The sequence below is a fragment of the Podarcis cretensis genome (genome assembly GCF_951804945.1).
Source record: "Podarcis cretensis genome assembly, chromosome: 11".
NCBI classification, from domain to species: domain Eukaryota; kingdom Metazoa; phylum Chordata; class Lepidosauria; order Squamata; family Lacertidae; genus Podarcis; species Podarcis cretensis.
In genome coordinates, this window is record NC_137180.1 from 4,313,745 (window position 1) to 4,335,943 (window position 22,199).

Here is a 22,199-nt window from a genome sequence, read left to right on the forward strand (position 1 = left end):
TGCAAAAATATGCACACAAGTCCAGACTATGCAACCATTGAAGTGAATGGTTATTTATTTGCTAAACAAGAGCCCTATGTTTAATGTTCCTTAGACGTAAGGTACCCTGCCAAAGTCTCATTCCTACAGCTCCATACATCATTTATTTTACCCTAACTCCTCAGAAAAGGCACCGGGGGGCGGGGGGGAGAGCTCACAAGTTAGTCAGAATTTTGTTTCAAATGCCATTACTAAAAGATTAAACAGCAGCATATTTACTTGGTTTGCTGGCGTCAAATACAAATTTCTATAATCAGCCTGAATGCCATTTCTAAAATGCCATGTGAAAGTTTGTACAATAGAAGCAACATTTTAAATCATGTAATCCAAAGTTACACAAGGGGAAGCATATGTGAGTCTCCAAATTATGGTAACGGCTGAGTGCTGGGCAGTATACCTAGCGCTACCTAAGGTAAAAAGTAAAGGCAAAGGACCCCTGGACAGTTAAGTCCAGTCAAAGGCCACTGTGGGGTGCGATGCTCATCTTGCTTTTCAGGCCAAGGGAGCAGGCGTTTGTCCACAGACAACTTTCCGGGTCATGTGGCCAGCAAGACTAAACTGCTTCTGACACAATGGGACACCGTGACGAGTGCCACAGCGCACAGAAACACTGTTTACCTTCCTGTAGCAGTGGTACTTATTTATCTACTTGCACTTTGATGTGCTTTTGAACTGCTAGGTTGGCAGGAGCAGGGACCGAGCAACGGGAGCTCACCCCATCACGGAGATTCAAACCGCCAACCTTCTGATCGGCAAGCCCTAGGCTCTGTGGTTTAACCCAGAGCGCCACCCGTGTCCCTATAAGGGGGTTAGGAGTCTCCTAACAATTCTCAGCACCCTTAACAAACTGCAGCTCCCAGAATTCTTTGGGAGAAGCTATGACGGTTTAAAGTGGTATCACTGCTTTAAATGTATGGCATAAATGTGGTTTTAGAATACAAGCATATCTATAACCCTTGATTAGTATGCATCCTTACACTAAATGGGTTTCTTAATGTTAGATGGGTGGAAGCTGGAAGTAAATAATACAAATTACAATATTTTTCAGTAACCCACAGGTTTGTTCCTCAGTTCATTTGAATTGAGCTTACATAGGAAATGAATTGATATTGACACAATTTATGAAGGAGTACTTGTGTGTTATTCTCTATGGATATAATCCAGATCAGTGTGTCGTTTATATCTATGCCTTGGCCCAAAGTTAAATGTAAGAGCTACTTGATGCAATAAAAATTAGGTAGGAGTAACTCTCTCCGGATTGGACCCTTGTCTACTGCAGCCACGTATATCCTCATGTTTGGAAAGAATACTGGCCAGAATGCACCTGCTTATATTATGTCACATACTCCCTGCAAAATAAATCAGAGATGCCACACATCACAACAGACATGTGTTTGCAGGTCTAGAGGCCATCTCTATGTCAAAAAAATGTCATATGTGAAGCATTTATTAGTGGCCTCTGTGCCAAGGCAATCTAAATACATACTACAATAAGATAAAGGGTAACAAGTGGATGGATGATTGATGCAAGTGCAAAAAGCTATCATTATGTTCACCAACACACACAAACAAGGCATGCACACACAGTTGCCCGGTAAATAGGTCTGAGTGACTTTTTAAAACAAAAAACCAAAACATGTAAATTGTAAGCTACACCCACTGAGTAAATATTATTCATCTTCTTAAGAGAAAACCAATTCTACTCTAAAGTCACTTTGATAAAATAGTTGTCATTTATAAGGAAATCCCAGTAGGGAACAAGCATATATATACTCTCAGGGTATAGTATAATGCAGGGCAAAAAAGGTAAAATGCAAGAGAAGAAATTGGCAGTCCCAGAGAGCAATATTTTGATATCACTTGGAGAAATCTCCCAGGAAAGGCAAACACCACAGCAAAGCTAGTCTCAATCTTCAGCTGTCACTTTCAAAAGTATTAACACTGCCAATTATACTGGCATTAGCAGACGTATCTGACAAATTTTTGTTTTGTCAAGTTCATATTTGTCACAAAGATGATGCCAGATCCAATCAGAATGGCAGATACAAAACCGGCAGTCACATCCAGAATGCTTTGCAAGTTGTCTGATAACATATGATTTAAAATGCCTGGGAAAGAAATATGTCAATCACAGGAAGTGGCACACATCTCATGCAGTGCAGCAAACAACGCCGTGGGCAAAGCTAAACAATTTCACATTTCGCTTTCTCCTTACCTCCAAATTCATATACACAGTGCTAACAGCTACTTTTATTTCTCCATCTGACACCTCTTTTAGATCCTTGAGCATGGCCTCCTCAATCCTTAGCCCTGTGGGACAGACAGGAAAATTATTCATACATACTAAGAATCAGCGAACTGGAATGTAACAAAGAACTTGACTTTGAGAAGAATACTGGATGTTTTTGAATACTGAATAATGGTTTTGTTTGTCATGCTAAGCAACCCAACAAATAACAATTCATTTCTACTATGTAAAAAGTAAATCTGCTCCTTTTTTGCCTTGAAGAAAAACTGGGATAATTCACTACGGGCTCAATATTTTGCTGTACAAGCACCATAAAAGAGCAATGCAAACCCTCTTACACTAGACTTGGAGGAGTGGATTAGGTGGAAGTGTATTTCTACCTGTTATGTAGTGAAGTTTCACCCTGGGCCAGCAGGGGGATACTGTAGATAGTTTTCACTCAGGTCTGTAGATAGTTTTCACTCAGGTCCACGTCAGTTATTTTAGGCGGGAAACTCTGGGTTGTTGTTGCTACAATGTTGACAGCCGGCTGCCTATAAACGCAGGCCGGCTGAGCTGTTTGCGGTTCAGTTCTGTCTAGCTTGCAAGTAAAGAGCTGCTCTGGAGAAATCGCTGTGTCATCTGCTATGTTCGCCCACAACTTAACACTACCCAGCTCTCTCCCAGCCCCAGATGAGCCCTGTCTCCTCCCTCCTGCCGTCACCAAGGGAGGAAGCAGAAGGCTTCAATACAGAGCATTCTGAGGGCTGGGCAGGGCTGGGCCAGCCAAGGAGCCACTCTCTCCCCAATATACTCTCTTTACCACCACATGAAAGCATTGGTCCTGCCCACCCACCACTTCCCACTGCAGGTGCTTTGAGCAGCAGGACTGTGGATGCCTCAGTGGCCCTATCACTTTGCAAAGCCCAATAGCAAGGCAGTAGTTTGGATCGCGCCCTAAGAAACTGTGCCTGCTGGATCCACAGTGTCCAAATATCTAGTATTTGACCTGTAAATATAATTGCCATGAATTCTATCTCACCCACCAGAATGCAGCCAAAACAGCAGCAGCCACACTCAAACAGAAAAGTAGCAGTGTCATGCTCCTTTGAGTAAACAGACTATTTTAAATGTTCAAAAACGAAATAAATTGTTCCAGTTACAGATAGGTAGCCGTGTTGGTCTGCCATAGTCAAAACAAAATAAAAAAAATCCTTCCAGTAGCACCTTAAAGACCAACTAAGTTAGTTCTTGGTATGAGCTTTCGTGTGCATGCACACTTCTTCAGATATCTGAAGGTATCTGAAGAAGTGTGCATGCACACGAAAGCTCATACCAAGAACTAACTTAGTTGGTCTTTAAGGTGCTACTGGAAAAAATAAATTGTGTTCATGAAACGAGACCAGACGTAGAGCTGGGAGTCCTATATTTTATGCCAACTTTTGTTCATTCAGCCCAGACACTGATATCCAGTTCCGAGGGCCTTTTGGTGGTGGCACCTCCCTGCAAGAAGTGAGATTACAGGGAACCAGGCACAGGGCCTTCTCAATAGAGGTGCCCTCCCTGTGGAACACCCTCCCATCAGATGTCAAAGAAATAAACAACTATCTGACTTTCAGAAGACATCTGAAGGCAGCCCTGTTTAGGGAAGTTTTTAATGTTTGATGTTTTATTGTGTTTTTAATATTCTGTTGGGAATATTCCCCAGAGTGGCTGGGGAAACCAAGCCAGATGGACAGGGTATAAATAATAAAAAAATTATTATTATTATTATTATTATTATTATTATTATTATTATTATTCAATTCCCCCCCCCCCAGCTGCATGCGCAGCATACCAATGTTATGTTGGAGGGCCACACTTCTCCCATCTACTTCCTGTAAACCAGGGGAGAGGACCCTGTGGCCCTTCAGATGCCCCAGCCAACATGGCCAAAGGTCAGAGATGATGGAAATTCTAGCCCAACAATATCTGCAGGTGATAGTGGCCAATGGAGTGGCAGGGACAGGGCTGTACTGATGGCCTGACTTCCAAATGCTCCCATGTTGCTTCTGGTTATCGCATGACAAAGCAGCAAGGCAATTGGGTTCTTGGTGCAGGCAGAGTGGCAGAACCAATCTGCCACTCTCCCACCACTCTGCTTGCACTGCACCAAGTGCCCCACTGCCCTGCCTCTCTCCCTTTTGGTAGCCAGCAGTGGTGTGCAGCACTGGGAAGCCATTTAACAGCCATGCCCTATCGGTCATGATAAAACACACTGCACAAGTTTCCACACTTTTCTTTCATAGACAGTATCACCACCTATGAAAAGATGCTATGCATGCTGCTCATCTATCCTATAAATAATCACTGCATGTGGTGAAAGGTTGGTGGGGTTTTTGTTTCCGTCTGTATATGGTGCTTTTAAAAACATTTAATGGGTGTCCTGATTTTACAGAATGTCATGTTCCAATCCGTCTAAAAGTAGGAATCAAAAGTGAAGGGCAGGGGGAGAGAAAAACCCTTTACCATCAGCATGGAGATGAACTTCCTGTAGAGCGGTGATAATATCCTCTCGAGGCAGCAGCTCTGGGAATTTCTCCTCTAACTTTGAAAGCACTTCTTCCTGGTCTCTCGTAATTTGTTCAGGATCCATGGCCAAAGAGAGGATGCTCCCTGAAGTGTTGACCAGAGAAAGTTAGCCCAGAAGACAGAAACTAATATTCTTTCCCACATCAGCCCTAAAATTCATGACTATTTAAAGAAATGGCCTGCTATCCTTTTATTTCTTTTCAGTCTTTCTTATTCATAGCAGACTACTTGAATCTCCACATATTATGCATTTTCTTGTTTATACAGCTTTGAACCATTCCTTCTACCACCACCAAGGAAAAATTATTTGCTTTTTAACAGCCGGGGGGGGGGGGTTCAAAGCCACAATCAACTGATCCAGAGAGAAAAACTTACAGGTATCCATATGATACATCTAAAAGTATGGCAAGAAAAGAGAAAATCAATTATTACATATTTTAAAGCAATTGGCTCAGAGTTCACAAAGTGATAGGTAACAGCAGCCAAGTTGTAAAGCAACACGGGCTCATTAGCTTAGAATTAAAGCTGACTAGAAGATCAGCGCTGATTTGTGAGCCTAATTGTACAGAAAAAAAGATCAAGAAGGCTATGCTTCAATACAACTACAGTAACATTATTTGATTAATTTTATTTTAATTTATCAATTGTCAACGCAGTGTAATTAAACAATTGGTAACAAATTAAACAATAATTGCACAACAGCTTTTGCCAAACCAATTCAGGATCTCAATTACAACAAGACATAAATGCTGAGACTGTGTACATCTGTACATGTTGCAGGCAGCAAAAGCAATATACAGCAAAGTAAATTGAAATGGATTATTATTTTAAAGAATCGGCTTCTTAACCAGTTGCATATGAAAATATTCAGAATGCCAACGCATACCATTCTCCCTCTTCCAAAAGATGAATCTGTCTAAAGTTGTGGGGAGAAGTATCAGAGGGATGGGGAAAGAGGACAGTGCTAAGCATACTCTCATTCTGTTTTTTAATGCTTTGATGACTGCCTTGTTCATAGTGGTCAGGTTCTCTGCACATCAGTCTTAGCATTAGGTGCACAAAATTCAGATGCTGTCCTGGCAAAGAAGTCACTTTTATTTGTTTGATTCTTTGAATGTGACATAAAACAGCTACAGAGAGGTGCTATGGATTTGAAATAAAAATGGAGTCCCCTCCATCTGTTCAGACAAGAACTCCTATTGTAGATTACCAGTAGAAAACGTTCAACAGCAGGAGATTCTCCTGCAGAGGACAAGGACTAATGGTGGTACTGGTGAGGATTCTATTTTTTAACCAAAAGTTCTTAGTGGATTCCTTTTCTCTCCTAAAAGTGCTGGGGGGGGGGGTTCCACTCTTTCTTGCCACCCTACGAAAATCGTAGCATTGCCTGACTGTATTTTAAATTTGTTTTCATGGTTTTGGAAAATCCCCTTCCCTTTTTCAGAGTGAAATCTATAAAAGGTTACTGATGCAATTCACTCAGCCTTTGTGACCATATAAGAAAAGGGTGAGCCATCCATTCTGCAAACAACATTCTTTTCAAATGCTAGCTTTCCTTCTAAGCTTCTAAAAGGGAACTTATTATAACAGTCAATGTGAGCAACAAAAAAATAAAATTACCCCCGACCCAATCACTGGAAGCCCCCTTAGACCATCCACAGCAATGGATGGAATTTTGGAGTCTGCATCTAATTTATGCTATGAGTTACAATGGTGGTTTCCTTTTTAAATTTGTCTGTGTTTACATGTTACAATCTGTGCTCCTTGTGGCATCCTTCAAGGCCTTATACAAATAAACAGAAGGAGGTATTTCTGAGAGTGCACTGACCCAAGATACCTGACAGTCAGTTTACTGAATTACATCCTTGCCAGCTGGCTCCCACCAAAAATGTAATGATTCAGCAATTTAATGGATCCTTAGTTTGGCAACCGTCCCCTAATAAACGGCTCTCGGGAAATAAAATTATACAGGCTCAAGTCTCTGGCAGGTTTTCTAATTGTTTGCTTCTGGCATAAGCCCAGAAATGGGGCAGGCCTTGACTCACGGTAGAGCCTGTCTTGGAGTATTTTGATTCTTGAAGCAGGTTTTGATAAAGTCCACCGGGAAAAAGTAATTTACTGTGCACATGAAGAAATGACAAAGATATCAGGGAAAAGCAGGTCTTTAAAACAATTTGAACATGAAACCTACCTCACAGTAAGTATAATCTTTGCACAGATATGTCTGTTACCACAGCACTGCTGGTGCTGATTCCTTTACAAATATCATCTCTTTCTATCTGTTGATGGATTTGCATACTTTTATTTTTTACCTTTATGAAGCCTAAGGGCTGAAATATATTATAATGAGATTGCATTTTAAAAAACAAGCATTTAGTGCATAGATAAGGAAGTAGTTTAAAAAGCAAACATTTATTGTTTAAAGGCTAAGCTTTTTATTTAGACTTATCTATGCACTAAATGGGGATGCGGGTGGTGCTGTGGGTTAAACCACAGAGCCTAGGACTTGCCGATCAGAAGGTTGGCAGTTCGAATCCCCGTGATGGGGTGAGCTCCCGTTGCTCAGTCCCTGCTCCTGCCCACCTAGCAGTTCGAAAGCACCCCTAAGTGCAAGTAGATCAATAGGTACCACTCTGGCGGGAAGGTAAAAGGTGTTTTCGTGCGCTGCTCTGGTTCACCAGAAGCGGCTTAGTCATGCTGGCCACATGACCTGGAAGCTGTATGCCAGCTCCCTCGGCCAATAAAGCGAGATGAGCGCCGCAACCCCAGAGCCGGTCACGACTAGACCTAATGGTCAGGGGTCCCTTTACCTTTACCTTTATGCACTAAATGCATTCTTTCGGTGCTGATGTTTCCAAAATGTTCACAAAAATCACATCCATTCTTTTGAGCCCAAAACATCAGCACCGACAGAATGTGTTCTCCTAATTCAGAAAGCATTCCCCCTCACTCTGAATAGGCTTTGTTTTCCTTCAGTAATATTGACATAAAGCTAAATCTGATTAGTTATAGAGCATCTAGACTTCATCACATTCAGTATATGGGCGTTTTAGGATTCTAGGTGGGCAGTAGGGGGTTTCTACAGCACAAGCTGAATCCTCCTTCCACCGAGCACTGGTGGGTGGTAAGGAAATTTTACCATCGAGAAAGATGCATTAGTGGGTGGTAGGTATAAAAAGGTTGACTACCCCTGATCTAAAGCTTTATGGTGTGCAGCAAGTGAATAGAGGTAATTCTCTTCCTAAAGAACAGAATTCAGGGTCACGCAAAGCAATCGGAAAGGAAAGGCGTAGATTCCAAATAGACTTGTAATTGCCACCAGAATAGATCCTATGTAAAGAACGTTATCCAGAAATGAATGCTGGGGACAGCAAGGAGATGGGTGTCCTGCCCTCTCCACCCTGCGCGGTTCACACATGCCTTTTCACAGGGTGTTTGACTATCTTGCCATCACAGAATACTGGACTAGATGGACTCTAACTGGATTTTTGCCCCTGCTATTCTGTTTACGTCACTTTATGCTAGCTAGGACGCAAGCCTAGGCAGCCACATGCATTACTACACAGAGGACAATGCTCCGCTTAAGGTGGCCCTCTGTTTCAAGTTCAGTCCAAGTTCAGTCTAAAGACAAAGAACCAAAATAGGGAGACCAACAACCTCCTGGAAAGCTGCCTGAGGAGGCACACAGGTCACCTAATCACTATGCTAAGATGTACTGTATTTATATTTAAATTACAGTCAAAGCCACTCAACCTCCAAGGAAGGAGAGTCCACCACCTCTCTTGAGAATCCACTGTTCCACTGCTGAACAGCTCTTAGTCAGAAAGTTTTCCTGATAAAAACAGACTTTCTTATTCCAAGAGGCTTTTGGGAACTGACTGCCTTAATGAAAGGGCAGGTGCGGTGCTGTTTTCATTGTAATTATCTGTTTGTTTTTAATCAATCACACACACACATACATGGTTATAGTTAAGAGCTGTCGGTGCCAGGGTTTCTGGGTGCCAGACTTCCGTAAACTCCTGGTTCTGAAAGGTGTTAGAATCAATGCTTGGCATGTTAAAATTAGCTGCTGGATTTAGCAAAGTGTTAAAATAAATGTCAAACCAGCTTCCTGGGTTCAGGAGATCGCCTGAGACATGGGCCATTAACAGAGAACAAAGACAAGGACAGGGACCATCAGCAAAGCAAAGACTCTGGCGAATGGATGGTGCCCTTCCCTGAATTCTGAGATAGTTAGCAGAGATGATGCAGAGAGGAGAGTAGGACTGCAGGTGGGGATGATGTGGGATGGTGGAAAATAATGCCAGTCTGTTAAATGCAGCAAACTAGAGAAAGGGTCAAAGAGCCATGGCTGGTGTCCTTTTGAATCCTAAATTGTGCCTATAGAGGAAGCAAGACCCTCCTGGAGTGTAACGCTGGGAACCCCTCCATTGTAGGCTCAGGTTGTATATATGTGCAAATAAACCCTATATTATAAAAACACCACAGTCTCTGCTGTACCTCATTTCCAAAAGGAAACAGATCGTGAACAAAGCATGTCTGGAACTCACTGGAATCTTGCATGGCTCAAAGATGGGAGAAGCAAGTAATGATATAGTTTTAATTTTATCAATGTTTAATTGTATTTTAATGGTTTTTTCCCCTGTGTTTTCAGCGGTTCCTATTTTAGCTTAAAGTCCCTGTCAGGAAAGAAGCTGGGCTATAAATAAATAAATAAATAAATAAATAAATAATAATAATAATAATAAAATTTGCATTTCATCTATACATAAGTTAACCTCTAAAAAATATGCACATCCAAGTCCTCTTTTGCCCTCATTATGGTGATGCAGTTCCTCCTTTTTGTTTAAATAGTTTAAATAGTCACCCTAAGGATGGCAGAGGACAAAATTAGGTCATATACCTTTGATAATATTCACTGAGTGCTATGGCATTTATTTCCAAATCCAACATGCCCCAGAAACAAAGCTAGACACAGAAGATATTCTCCTACCCAACTGACATGCAGATATCTGCACTCAACACCCTAGTCATTCCTATTTTTAAATGCACATTTTTATTGTTCCACATAATGTTACTCTTTATCAAACTCTTTGCACCCTGCTTCCTTCATGCAGCTTCCTATGGTCTTTCAAGGGATTGTTAACCAAAGAATGGATCACAGTCTCTCTGCATGACTGGATTCAGAAACACTCCATTAAACCTTTCAGTATTTAATATAAAGAACAATCTCTCACCTCTGAGAAGATGAGCCAGTTGCCGAGTGATTAACTCTGGTGCCTCTTGGAGAATCTCTTTTGCTACCAGAGAGGAAGAGGACGCTGAGGTCTCCAGGTTGCCATCACATCGCTCTTCAGGGTTGATGACTCTGACAACAGCTGATTCCAAATTTTTATCTTCACTATAAAAGCAAAGGTTTCAAAAGTTTTCTTCTTTATGCCATTTCTCTGAACTATATGGCAACGTCATCTAAATGCAGTTAGTTGATACTATGCAGTTAAGCAACACAATGATAATGCCATTCCATTTTGGTCATTATTATTTAAGATGTCTTGAAAAGAATGCCAGTACAGAAATCCCCTTTATATGTCTGTCACCCACTCCTCCCAGCAGGATGGGTTCACAGGGTTGTTACACAAGCTGCACTTTGCATTTTGTCAGAAGCTGAAAAAGAGGAAGTTTGATTCACACAGTTTTTCCTTTCATTACTTCCTGCATTGTGCAAAGAAGTTCTACAGGATATGCACACTGGCATATTTTAAATGGTGAGATGGAGAGGCATTCTTTCTTACGAGTAGCCTCCCTGCCCTCCCTGCTAGTCCCAGAAAACACTTGACTTATGATCTGTGAATATACACAAAAAGTAACCCAAAATTAATTTTGCTTAAGGGCTCTTTGTCTCATCCCCAAAGCTCATCCCTCCAACTTCATCCTCAGTGTATATTTGGAAGGAGGACAACTGCTGTGTGCCAGTTTTCGGTCATGTGCTGCCAGAGAGGAAGCAAAGCATCATTCTTCCCCACCGCTCCCCATCTATTTCTGCAGGAGGGTGGAGTTCAGCTAGTTGCCAAATGTGGCTTCTCTTTAAAGATTTACCGTGGGGAAAGTAGGGTAGAAACCAGAACTGAAGAAATGAAGGAAGAAGGTGCCAGTGATGCGTACCTTGAGTACTCCCAGGAAAAAACACTTTTTATTCCTCTTTTAAAAAAGCAACAAGTTTTTGTGTAAAAATAATCCAACTGACATCAATTGGTGGGGGGAGGGGGCTCAATTCTCCCACCCACCCTGAAAGCAAATATCATCTCCAGAGGAAGAGCTGAGGACCACAGAACAGGAAGAAATGCTTAAATTCTGCTGTTATCTGAATAATTATCAGCTGTGCCCTCAGCTGATGCTATTTCCATTTTTTTAAAGTTTGCACTTTAGCTGCACAACTGCATTTCACATCACACCTCATTTGGCCCTTAGGGTGAAATCCAACATAGCACTAAGTCTCTCATTCCATCAGTGCAAGGATTTCTTCTTGTGCAATAGAACATTATCCCACACACACCCTTAATCTGTTCTAGGCCTTCGCCCACCCCCTGGAGCAGATCTGAAGAGGGTGTGGGGCTTACATGGGGGGAGGAGAGAGGGGAAAGTCCCTCTGCCAAGTGGAAATCCATATGCTGATGGGACACAGTAGTTGAAAAGCACTCAGCCTTTAATGTGTTCTTGATGATGCCATTCATGAGCACTTTGTCATTATAACAGCTTTGTATGGGTGCACGAAACACAGAGCCCTTCTGAGCAACCCCATCCAGAAATTCTGTGCTCTATTCACAGATCAAACAAGGGAAGGGTTCACAGCACCCCTCAAAACTGGGCATTCTTGTACCACTCAGCGCATATCTATGTGTTGCTGGGCAAGAAAGAGATATAAGCAGAGAGAGAGATAAAAAGATAGAACATTCATGCATCTATGACTTGAGTGTGTGATCTCCAACATGTGATCTTTGTAATCACATGAACTGTGTAAATAGGTACAGAAAAGTTAAGGAGTTTCTGTTTCATTGCGTATTCATCATGACAACAGCTTGCACTCTGATGAGAACAAAGGCAAGTCTCACACATGGGATTTTCAAGATTTACCAAGGGTAAATCTTTGCCAAGTTCACGTTTGCTAGTAATCAGATATGGAGCATGATACCTTGTCAGTGCACTGCTGTTCACAAGCGTAAGAGACAATTTCCCTTCATTGTTCAGCTGATACAAATTGATTTCATCACAGAAGATATGGAGAGACTCTGGGAGATTCAGTTCCTCCAAAATAAACCTCGTTTCTGTGCAGTAGCAGAATTCTCTTCTTGGTATGTTCAGTACAGGCAAGCACAGAATGTTAGGTGGACTGACCTGTAAGCAGAGAATCCCTGTGAATTAGAAAGCACTCAAAAACTGTGAATAATTTTTCATAATGGACAGACTTGAACTTAAAACTTTCCATCACTGCAATTTCATACATTACTTTCTTCTTTCACAAGTGGGGGGGGGGGGTGAGGTATACATCATGGTGTACAAGAGACATGAATGGTGAGGGAACTACCGAAGTGACTTGCAACACCTGTGCCGTATTTGCCTTCCTGCCTGAAAACATGTGAAACTACACCAGCAGCAAGTGCAAGTTGCCTTGCTGGAAGAGAAGGTCCAGCAACCTGAGGCCCACGTATCTAAACTTCACGCTACTGGGCAAGATGAGGAAATTCTTGCTCGATCAGAGTGGATCAGAGTATCATGGACTTGTTGGATGCAGAGGAGTGTTGGGAGGCAGCAGCCAGAGAAGCCCCTAGGGCACCTCCAGGGGAAGAAGGCTCCAAGCCAGGGGATTGCTGGTGGGGTGACAATAAGTGGTCAGAAGGAGAAAGAGCAGACTGGGGGGAGGAGGTGCCAGCAGCAGAAGAGGTGGCAGGGTTTAGTGAACAGGAAGAGGCTGTGGCAGAGAGACTGCAGCAACTCTGCAGACTCTAAGAGACTCTGACTCTGAGACTGCAGCGGAGGCTGGAGGGGAGGGTGGCCAAGATGCAGAGTGGAGACAGGCTGCTGAAGAATACAGGGAGTCTCCCCCTCCTGCTGCGACCAGCTCCTCTCCCCACTGGTCTTCCAGAACTTGCAGAGAAATAAAACAGGCAGAGCAGAGAGGGGTTGTGTGCAGAGGCAGCCTGGGACTGTGTGGGAAAGACCCTGGAGAGGAGGAGTCTTAGTGGGCACTCTACTCTGCCTTGGGCAGACCAAGACCATACCTGGAGTACTATGTCCAGTTCTGGACACCACAATTCAAGGATATTGACAAGCTGGAGTGTGTGCAGAAGAGGGCGACCAAGATGATAAAGGGTCTGGAAACCAAGCCTTATGAGGGACGGTTGAGGGATTGTGATGATAATAGTGCAAGGCAGATGGCGGGGAGAGGGCAGTCAGTCTATGGGCAGTTAAGGACAATGTATACAAGTGTGGACAGAGATAGACATCCTTGACTCAGGGAAAATTACATAACTGAGATGGCTTTTGGATGGCTGTGATGAATCTATAAGGGAAAAAATGCAGGCAATAAAGCAGTGACCCAGCATTAGTTTCCCAATCATAAAATCAGAATATTTTATTATTGATCTCATCCAGTTTTATAGTTAGGTGAAAAAGATCAACATGTTACAATGGGCTTATAATTATTTTAAAATAAAGTGTAATATCAGTAGAAAATACTTTACCTTTTCAAGATAGTAGGCATATGTTAAAGCTGAAATAAGTGAATCCAAATCACAGGTTTTATTTCCAAGTACGACATGTACTTTATCCAAATGTTTATTTCGACTCTGGAACAGAAGACAGTTTTTAAATAGTAGGGGGAAAGGGAATAGAGACGTAAGATATCTTTCAAAATAACTAAATATTTTGCAAAGTTGATCTGATCCCAGACTTTGCATTCTTAATTATCAAAGCTTTTTTCTTCACTTATTCATTTAAATTATTTTGCACACAAAATAATTGTAAGTTTGGGTGAGTGAGGACAGGAGTATTTCTGACCTTGCATAAGCCAGGATACTTCCCTACGCCACAGAGCTCCTTCCCACAGATATGCATACATGTACACACAAACACTTTTGCACCTCACAACAAAACTACTGGTGTGTGCAGTAAAGCCACAACTTTCTGTCCTCATATCCAATACTTGTTTTAAATAACCTGAGTCCACAGTGGAAGCCCAGATGGACAAACCAAAATGAAAAATAGCAGGACAGCACAGACATGCCTTTAAGCAAAATAAAAAATAAAAAAAAGATTCATAAGAAAGCATTAAGTAGACTGATTAATGATGCAAAACATATCAGGAGATGTTGAAGGAACTGACTGTGATCAGCCTAGAGAAAAGAAGCCTAAAGTGTCCCTGCATATTTAAAAAAGCTTTAAAGGAGACGAAGAAGGCCAGGCCTCTGCCCATTGGACCTCACACCACAGTTTTAGGTGTGCCTTCTGCTATCCTTAAGACTTCAGAATCAGATACCTGTATTGACTATGAATTTCTAAAATTAGTGAAATCATATGAAAATCAAGATGTTAAAATGAATAAGAAATCTTTGACATTTGGGCAGCTGCCAAATATAATAACATAATCTTTAGAGAAAACTAGTAACAAATCATGGTTGAATGTGTATTAGTGTATTAGTGGTAAAAAAAAAAGTGAAAAAGAACAAGTTCGAAATACAGGTACGATGTCATGGAAAATACTCCTATTATTTGTATTCATCATTAGACTTAGTGAACCAGAAATAAATGCTAAAGGAGTTATGGGGAAACTCCCATAGTTTAATCATTATTCCTGTAATGGTTCTAGGGGGTTGCTCGTGCGTAAGTTGGCGCCACACCTGGCTGGGTTACCTGGGTGAACCCTTTCTGTCCGGACAGCCACCCATCCGTGGCTGTCTCAATCGCTGGCAGAATCCGTCAGTGGGCGTTTCTTGAACTTCTTCCAGCAAAGAAGTTCTTTGACGCCCAGTCTCCTCCTACTCTCCCTGCGCGGAAGTCTTCTGCGCAGGGAGGGTGTGGGCAGCAGAGGACCCGTGCTCTCCCCGCTGGTCTCCTGCGAGGAGTCCTGGAGCCTTTTCTCCAATTCCCCCATCTGCCCCCCTCCTCCACTGGTGCTACGCTGATTTCCTTCCCCAGCGGATGGGCTGCCTCTCTCCCTACTGGGACCCTCTCCGGCATCCCTCTGGAGCCTTCCCTCCGCCTCTGGCTCCGATGGCAGTTCCCTGACAATTCCCAATATGGCCAAGTGAATTAAATCATGGAAGGAAGAGAATCAAGCACCTGCACAGCTGAGGAAGTGCCTTTTCTTCTATCATTATAGCCTCCACAGGAAGCTTACTGAAAATCAATTCAGCGTGGCAGGACTCCATGGAAGGTTGCAGCACTGATCTATTCACTGCTTTCCAGTGGGTGGTTATGCTGGTTTGCTGCAGCAAAGCCAGCCAAGGAACCAATGAAACTGTCTTGTATTGTGTCACCCATTTGGCTCATAATTGTCTACACTGATTGGCACCTGCTGTCCAGGATTTCAGACAGGCACATTCTGAGCCCTACTCAGGGGGGCCAGAGACTGAGCCTGGGACTTTCTCAATGCAGAGCAGGTGCTCTGAGCTACAACCTTTCCCAAAGATAGAGGGTGAAGCATCTAGCAGCTATTGTTTCAGGACTATGAGATTCTGCCTTATAATAATGTAATGGATCATTGGTCTTTCTGGCTCAGTAAGGTTCACACTGACTGAAAACAGCTCTACTTGTAGATGCTGAGCATTGAACCTGGGACTTTCTGCACACAGAGCAGAGGCTCTACCAGCTAGGGTGGCCCTCAAGGTACCTTAGTCATTAAGGTCCCACAGGACTCACTGTTGTTTCTGTTCAGCATTAGGACTCTTCACACAACCAACTGCAGCTGCCTAATAATCAGGTTTACATGATTAGCCAAGTCACCTAAAAGAAGCTTTGAAAAATTGTAACTACTGTGTGGCCAGAATAAATTACTTTCAGCAGCTTCCACAAAAGGCCGCGGTGCTGTTGTTTTCATGCTAGCAATTCAAAGGGCATCCATAACTTTTGTGAAATGAAATAGGATTACACAGAAATATATGTCTCCCAATAAATATGTTGGGTTTTTAAAAAAAATCAAAAATCTGAAATGTCTGCTCTACTGTCTTTCTGGATAGACACAGCTGTTGTATGTATTTTATAATTTTGCAAAACACATGTAATCAGAACAAGTTTTTATAGTACAGCCAAGTATAGTATAGTATTTTATAGTATGTCCTTCTTCCTCTTCCTTGCCAACTGTCTCTTCAGAAGCTAAGAGAGTTATCAATTCTATCAAGGCACCATCCTTTTCCCCCAGCATTGATTATTCTGGGTGGGTAACAAGCAATGAAAATGTCCTATTGCCCTGCCTGCCTTCCTCTTACCAAGATTGTTACCTCTTAGCAAAAACAATGCATAAATCATGCTCCTGGAGTAGTTTGTTTGGAAACGCCCCTGTTGCTTCCTTTAGTAATATGATCCTTCACTTTTTATATTTCTAATTAATTCCACCAATTTCTGCTAAAGCGTTGCAGTTTACACTATTTTAGATGTATATATTTTATTTCTCTGCTGCAGCAGACATTCTGAAAAATAGTTCTTCTCCCTTGTATGTCAACTGAACTATAATGGTTCTGTTGGTGAAAACATATTTTGCTCTTGCTCTCCAGTATAATCAGAACTAGTTCCTTCTTTGAGATAATAATGGTTGTAATTCAGCTTTCTTTCGTCTTCCCACACATGTATATATTTAGCCTGCAGACATTCAATTAGCTATTAGAAGATATTGCAAGGTCAAGCTTGAAATTTTCTCTTCAAGTTCAGAGAAAACTTCCTAAGGAACTGATTCTGCCTGGAGGAATCCATCTTCAGCCACAAATTCCCTGATCAATAAACACACACAAACTCCCAAGTTAGTGAGGACTAGGAATGAGATGCAACCTTGGCAGCTGATCTGGATTTATGGCTCATAATAAAACTTGCATTTGTCCATGACCAAGTATTTTCAGATAACGACTAAAGGACTTGTACATTGTTTTGCAAGGTATTAGCCAGGATTATGTACGCTAACAATTCAATAGTAATTGATTTGTAATTATACACTGTCACACACAGCAGACTAAATGCTGGCAAGTTCCACTAAAATATCAGAATTAATACTGATTTTATAATCAAATGAAGATGTAAGATCAGCTTGTGTGTCTTTTTAAAAGGCTTCTGCCATACGTATTTCTTTCTACAAACCAAGGTGACATTCAGCCTACCACAGCAAACACCAGTAGCAATGCTAACAGCCTACAATGATTTTTTAAAATTCCTCATTAATAAAGCCACCTTTCATATCCAATACATGCTTAACTTTAAAAGGATATTAAAACCAGAAACACATTAAATCCTATTCTCTAAAAGTCTTCTTCAGACTGATACTTTGGTATGCATGTCTCCTTAGACAATAACCTCCATAAAGCGGGTGCCACAACTGAAAAGGCCCTACTATATTTAATGTATTTTAATCTTTGTTGAAAGCCGCCCAGAGTGGCTGGGGAAACCCAGCCAGATGGGCGGGGTATAAATTGTTGTTGTTGTTGTTGTTGTTGTTGTTATTGCATCCGAGGACAGATTTAACTTTATAAATGGAAGGACCTCTCAACAGGGCTCCCCTGTAGTTCTGACAAGATGAGAAGACTGATATTTTTGCTTGTTGAGGCAAGACTATCCCTTGCTCAAACAAGGAAAAATCTAGACCTATGGTTAAAAATGTATGAAAGTTGGCTCTAGCTTTCATAAAACCCTGATAGAATAACATAGGCACGGGGGGGGGGGGGTCTGGGTGCTCCAATCTGCACAACTTTCCCCATGAAGGAACTGGGCACCCACAATTCTTTGCGCAGGGGTGTGTGTGCCTGGTGGGTACCCACAGTCCCAGGGCCAGGCCTGCAGGCCTGTAGAATAACATAGAATGATCCAGTAGAAAAACTAAATAGAGGAACAAATAATATAAAGACATGAATACTCACCCTGGCAATATTGTATGGAGGGAGATTTGTTTATGTTATCACTTATGCTCATGTTTAGTTTGTTTAGGGGTGTGTGGGTTTGTTGTTATGAAAAACAATAAAATTATTTACACACACACACACACATACATTGAAAAGATTTATATAGAAAGATATACCTTTTAAAATATGCTTGGCCAGAGCTAGTCCCAAAACTAACTTATCTATTTCAAACTCTCCCAGTTTGGATCCGCCCCCCCCCCCCGCCCCCCATCCAACTGCGAGTGGCAGAAAAAACAACATTCATTTATCTTCTCACATAAAAAGCCATGAGCTAGTCCCAAATTTTGGCACCTTCCCTCCTCAGAAGGAGGATGGGGAATTCCAAACATAGAACTATACTACATCGCCAAGCAAGTGTGCCACATAATCCCATACATCCTGGAAGACGAAGCGAAACAATGGGTGCACATGGAGATAGATAAAGCTGGAAATACCTCCACGACAGCGTACCCATTTCCCCAAAAGAAACCAAGAAAAATCTCCACAACACTAAATAGGTTAAAGCATGGAAGGAAAAAGTAGGGAAGTTGGCCCCACCCATATCTCCACTACGGGACGTGGGTGGCGCTGTGGTCTAAACCACAGAGCCTAGGGCTTGCCAATCAGAAGGTTGGCAGTTCAAATCCCCGCGACGGGGTGAGCTCCTGCTCCTGCCCACCTAGCAGTTTGAAAGCACGTCAAAGTGCAAGTAGATAAATAGGTACTGCTATGGTGTTTCCATGCACTGCTCTGGTTCGCCAGAAGTGGCTTAGTCATGCTGGCCACATGACCTGGAAGCTGTACGCAGGCTCCATCAGCCAGTAAAGTGAGATGAGCACCACAACCCCAGAGTCGTCCGTGACTGGACCTAACGGTCAGGGGTCCCTTTACCTTTACATCTCCACTAATTCCCCTGACCCATCACCCACAATTTCACCAAGCATCCCAAAGCATTGAAATAAAACCTGGCAAACCAAAGGCCTATATTGCTTAACCAACTTATACAAAAATGGCAAGCCCATAACAATACAGGAAATACAAGATAAACTAGGGGACAATCCAATACCCTGGCTAACCCGCCAACTACAAGCCTTCCTAAATAACCCAGCAACAAAAACAGCAGCCAGCAGGCCACTGACTAGATTTGAGAAAATCCTAACAACAGAGGGACACAGCAAAGGGGTGGTCTCTACAATATATAAAATACTACTCCAAGACCCTACAGACCCCCTTACCACCATTAAAAACCAATGGAAGCAGAACACAGGACATGAATTAAACCATACCCAATTCAAATCCATCTCAGCCAAAATAAGAGAACGCACCCTAAAACTTATATATAGATGGTACCTAACAGCACAAAAGCTAGCAGAGATACACCCAAGAACTTCATCTAAATGCTGGAGAGGCTGCACTGCAATAGGCACATACCTCCACATGTGGTGGTAATGCCCCAAAGTCCAATCCTTCTGGATATCAGTGCTGCAGGAAATTTCCAAAATAACAAAACAGGTAATAGAAGCAACTCCTGAGCTCACCCTATTAAATATATTCAAGGACAACAACACACATGGACACTACAAGAAACTTATAAGTCACTTACTTTCAGCAGCTAGAAATATCATAACTAGACACTGGAAGGACCTATCAGGACTGAACATAGACAACTGGTACCAAAACATGTGGGAAACAGCCCTATTAGAAAAGTTAACCAACAACCTCAAACTAGCACAGGGACATGCTACAGAGGATGCCTTCACCCCAGTGTGGTTCCCCTTATAACATATGCAACACAACAGGACAATGATCTATCCCCTCCAACAGCATACACATCAATATGGCTGACCTGACCCGACAACCTAGCCAGCCTCCCTCACACAAATAAGCCAAAAGTTGGATGGTATGCCAGGAGGCTACTGCTATAAGTCCATTCTGCCGGACAAGCCATTCCTGATTCTGTGAAAGGCTCTGACCCTTCTGGCATTCTGATTCTTTTACTGTGCTGTCTTTGGCATACAGAGAAATATCACCGCCAATACAGCCTTCTCTATCCTCCCTATAGCGTTTGTTTCCAGGTAGTCATATTCTGTCACTCCTTTCTATGCCATGCGCACTATATCTGCGTTTTACTTTAAAACCAAGCATGTCAACTCCCTCCTCTCTTGGTTCAGAAACTTCAAACATTAGCATATAAACAATATACATCGGGAGCCTCTCCAAATATCTATGGCATGTGCATTTTCACAGCCAATGGCTGGGGATGATGGGAGCTGTAGTTCAACAACATCTGGAGACACAGAAGTTATCCATCCCTGGACTAGTGGCTGGTCAAGAAAAAGTATAAAATCAAGTAAAGATGGGGCTAAATCTGAACCCACATGCAGTGGGCCAATGAACTTTCATTGGGACTTCTCCAGTGCTATCTGTACTTTATTAATAATTCCATAGGCCAACATGTAGGATTCAAGAGGTCCAAAAATGGGACAATTCCCCCAAATGGGAATGCTAATTCTGGAGGTTTGTTGCTAATTCTTCCACTCTTTCCCACTATTCTCTCCACTCTGTTATGCGGTTGGTACTGATGTGGAAGCCTGTGGCAATGGCACTGCACATTTCCCAAGTCGTTTACAGGGCTCTGCTACACTTGTCACCAACGCTGGGCATGTGTCCCAAATGTTTCTGAGCAGGTGAAATATGTTTCAGCAAAGCTGAAATATGTCAAAGCTCTTAGGAATCCGACTGCTCCACTTTTCTTTTCGATACTGGAAAAAGGACTGGGGTGCATTTTGTCGAAAGTGTTTGGCATGCTGCAGGATGCTGTCATTTTCTAAAGTGCACCGCAGTCTCCTCCAAGTGCATAATCACAGTGAAAAGCTAAGTGATCTGTGCCACCAATGTATTAAAATATATGATAACAAATGCAGTCAGCACTTTCCATACCATATGCTTGTAAATGTAGTCTACAGGGAACCAATTAAAACTATGGAAAACTTGGAACATAGACATATGGACCAAGACAGAGCAACTTATCTTGTCACTGCGCTGCTTGCTCAGTACATTGATACGTGAACTGATAATACTATATTATGGGACAATTAATTGCCAGTTTAATTAAACCTCATTTAAAATCAATCTACAGCTGCAATCTAGAACAATGGTTCTCAGCTCACAGTTCTGTGGGCTGAAGCTGGCATGTGACCAACTAGGCTGCTTCGACTGGCCTAGAGGAGCCTCTTTTAGCTAAAGCACTATGTATCCTTCCTCTCCTGCTACGCTTTGGTTTTCCAGCAGCAGACTTGGAATTGAATAAGACACCCAAAGGAACTTGACACTACATATTTTGAAAGTTGTTTGTCTGTTCTTTATGTATTTGGACACCATTTAAGATACAACCAGCAATTCTGAGATCAAGGAACAGGTTTTCATCTATCTTTGTATACAACTGAATGCTATTTTGCATCAGGAGGGTGGCCGAAATCTTTCAACACTACACTGAATTTAACTACTGGCTTCAGAATTGCACTAATTTCTTTGGTTTCTTAGAATTCCTGAGCAATGTTGTGTATGAGACTGCTAGGTTAAAATGTAAGGGATATGTCATTGTCTTGAATAAGGTCAATCAATTAGCTCTCACTCTCACCCTCTTTTACATCTGAATCAGCACCAGGGCTTAAGAGGCAGGAATGGGCTAGATTCGGGCTAATACACTGTAGCTGAATCTTGATAGAATGAGGTGCTGTAGGTGGGTGGTTTTCAAGTCCAGAATTAGGGAGATGTCCTGTCCATGAGGTTGCATCCCTCCCCAAGGAATTGGCATGCAGCAGTCACTGGAAGTATACAGTAAGTAGTAAACAGTATCTCTGACCACCCACAGTGGGTTTGTCAGCTATGACAATCCCTGGACCAGGATAGCCTTGACTCAGTTACTCACATTCTAATAAACTTTTGCTTAGTTTATTGCAATGCACTCTGCAAGGGGCATCCCTTGAAAATGGTCCAGAAACTTCAGCTGGTACAAAATGTCCAGTTGTTCAGCTGGATAGCAATGAACTGGAGGAACATTTTCTCCTCTGCAGAGAAAGTAGTCTCTATTCAAAGCACTGGGAGAAGCACTTTAAATATACAGTAAATTGCTTCCTTGAGAAGGAAAGAAAAAATGGTCCTTTTAAAACCAGAGCAGTTTTTTTAATTATTCCACAGTAATTTGCGAAGTCCCTTGTGCAGAGATT

The 22,199-nt window shown here is 42.2% G+C and overlaps 1 protein-coding gene across 9 annotated transcripts in view; it reads right to left on the minus strand.

Moving 5' to 3' along the window:
* Window positions 1–22,199, minus strand: part of PRUNE2 (prune homolog 2 with BCH domain) — a 135,444-nt gene that overhangs the window by 88,499 nt on the left and 24,746 nt on the right. For all 9 annotated transcript variants that reach the window (XR_013843751.1, XR_013843752.1, XM_079995968.1 and 6 more), the window contains exons 2-6: window positions 13,576–13,680; window positions 12,027–12,229; window positions 10,075–10,238; window positions 4,775–4,921; window positions 2,255–2,349 (exon numbers count right to left, since the gene is read on the minus strand). Coding sequence is in view for 7 of the 9 variants with exons in the window: in XM_079995968.1 (XP_079852094.1) it covers window positions 2,255–2,349; window positions 4,775–4,921; window positions 10,075–10,238; window positions 12,027–12,229; window positions 13,576–13,680 (714 nt within the window). In the remaining 2 variants the exon portion in view is untranslated. The remainder of the gene's footprint in view (window positions 1–2,254; window positions 2,350–4,774; window positions 4,922–10,074; window positions 10,239–12,026; window positions 12,230–13,575; window positions 13,681–22,199) is intronic.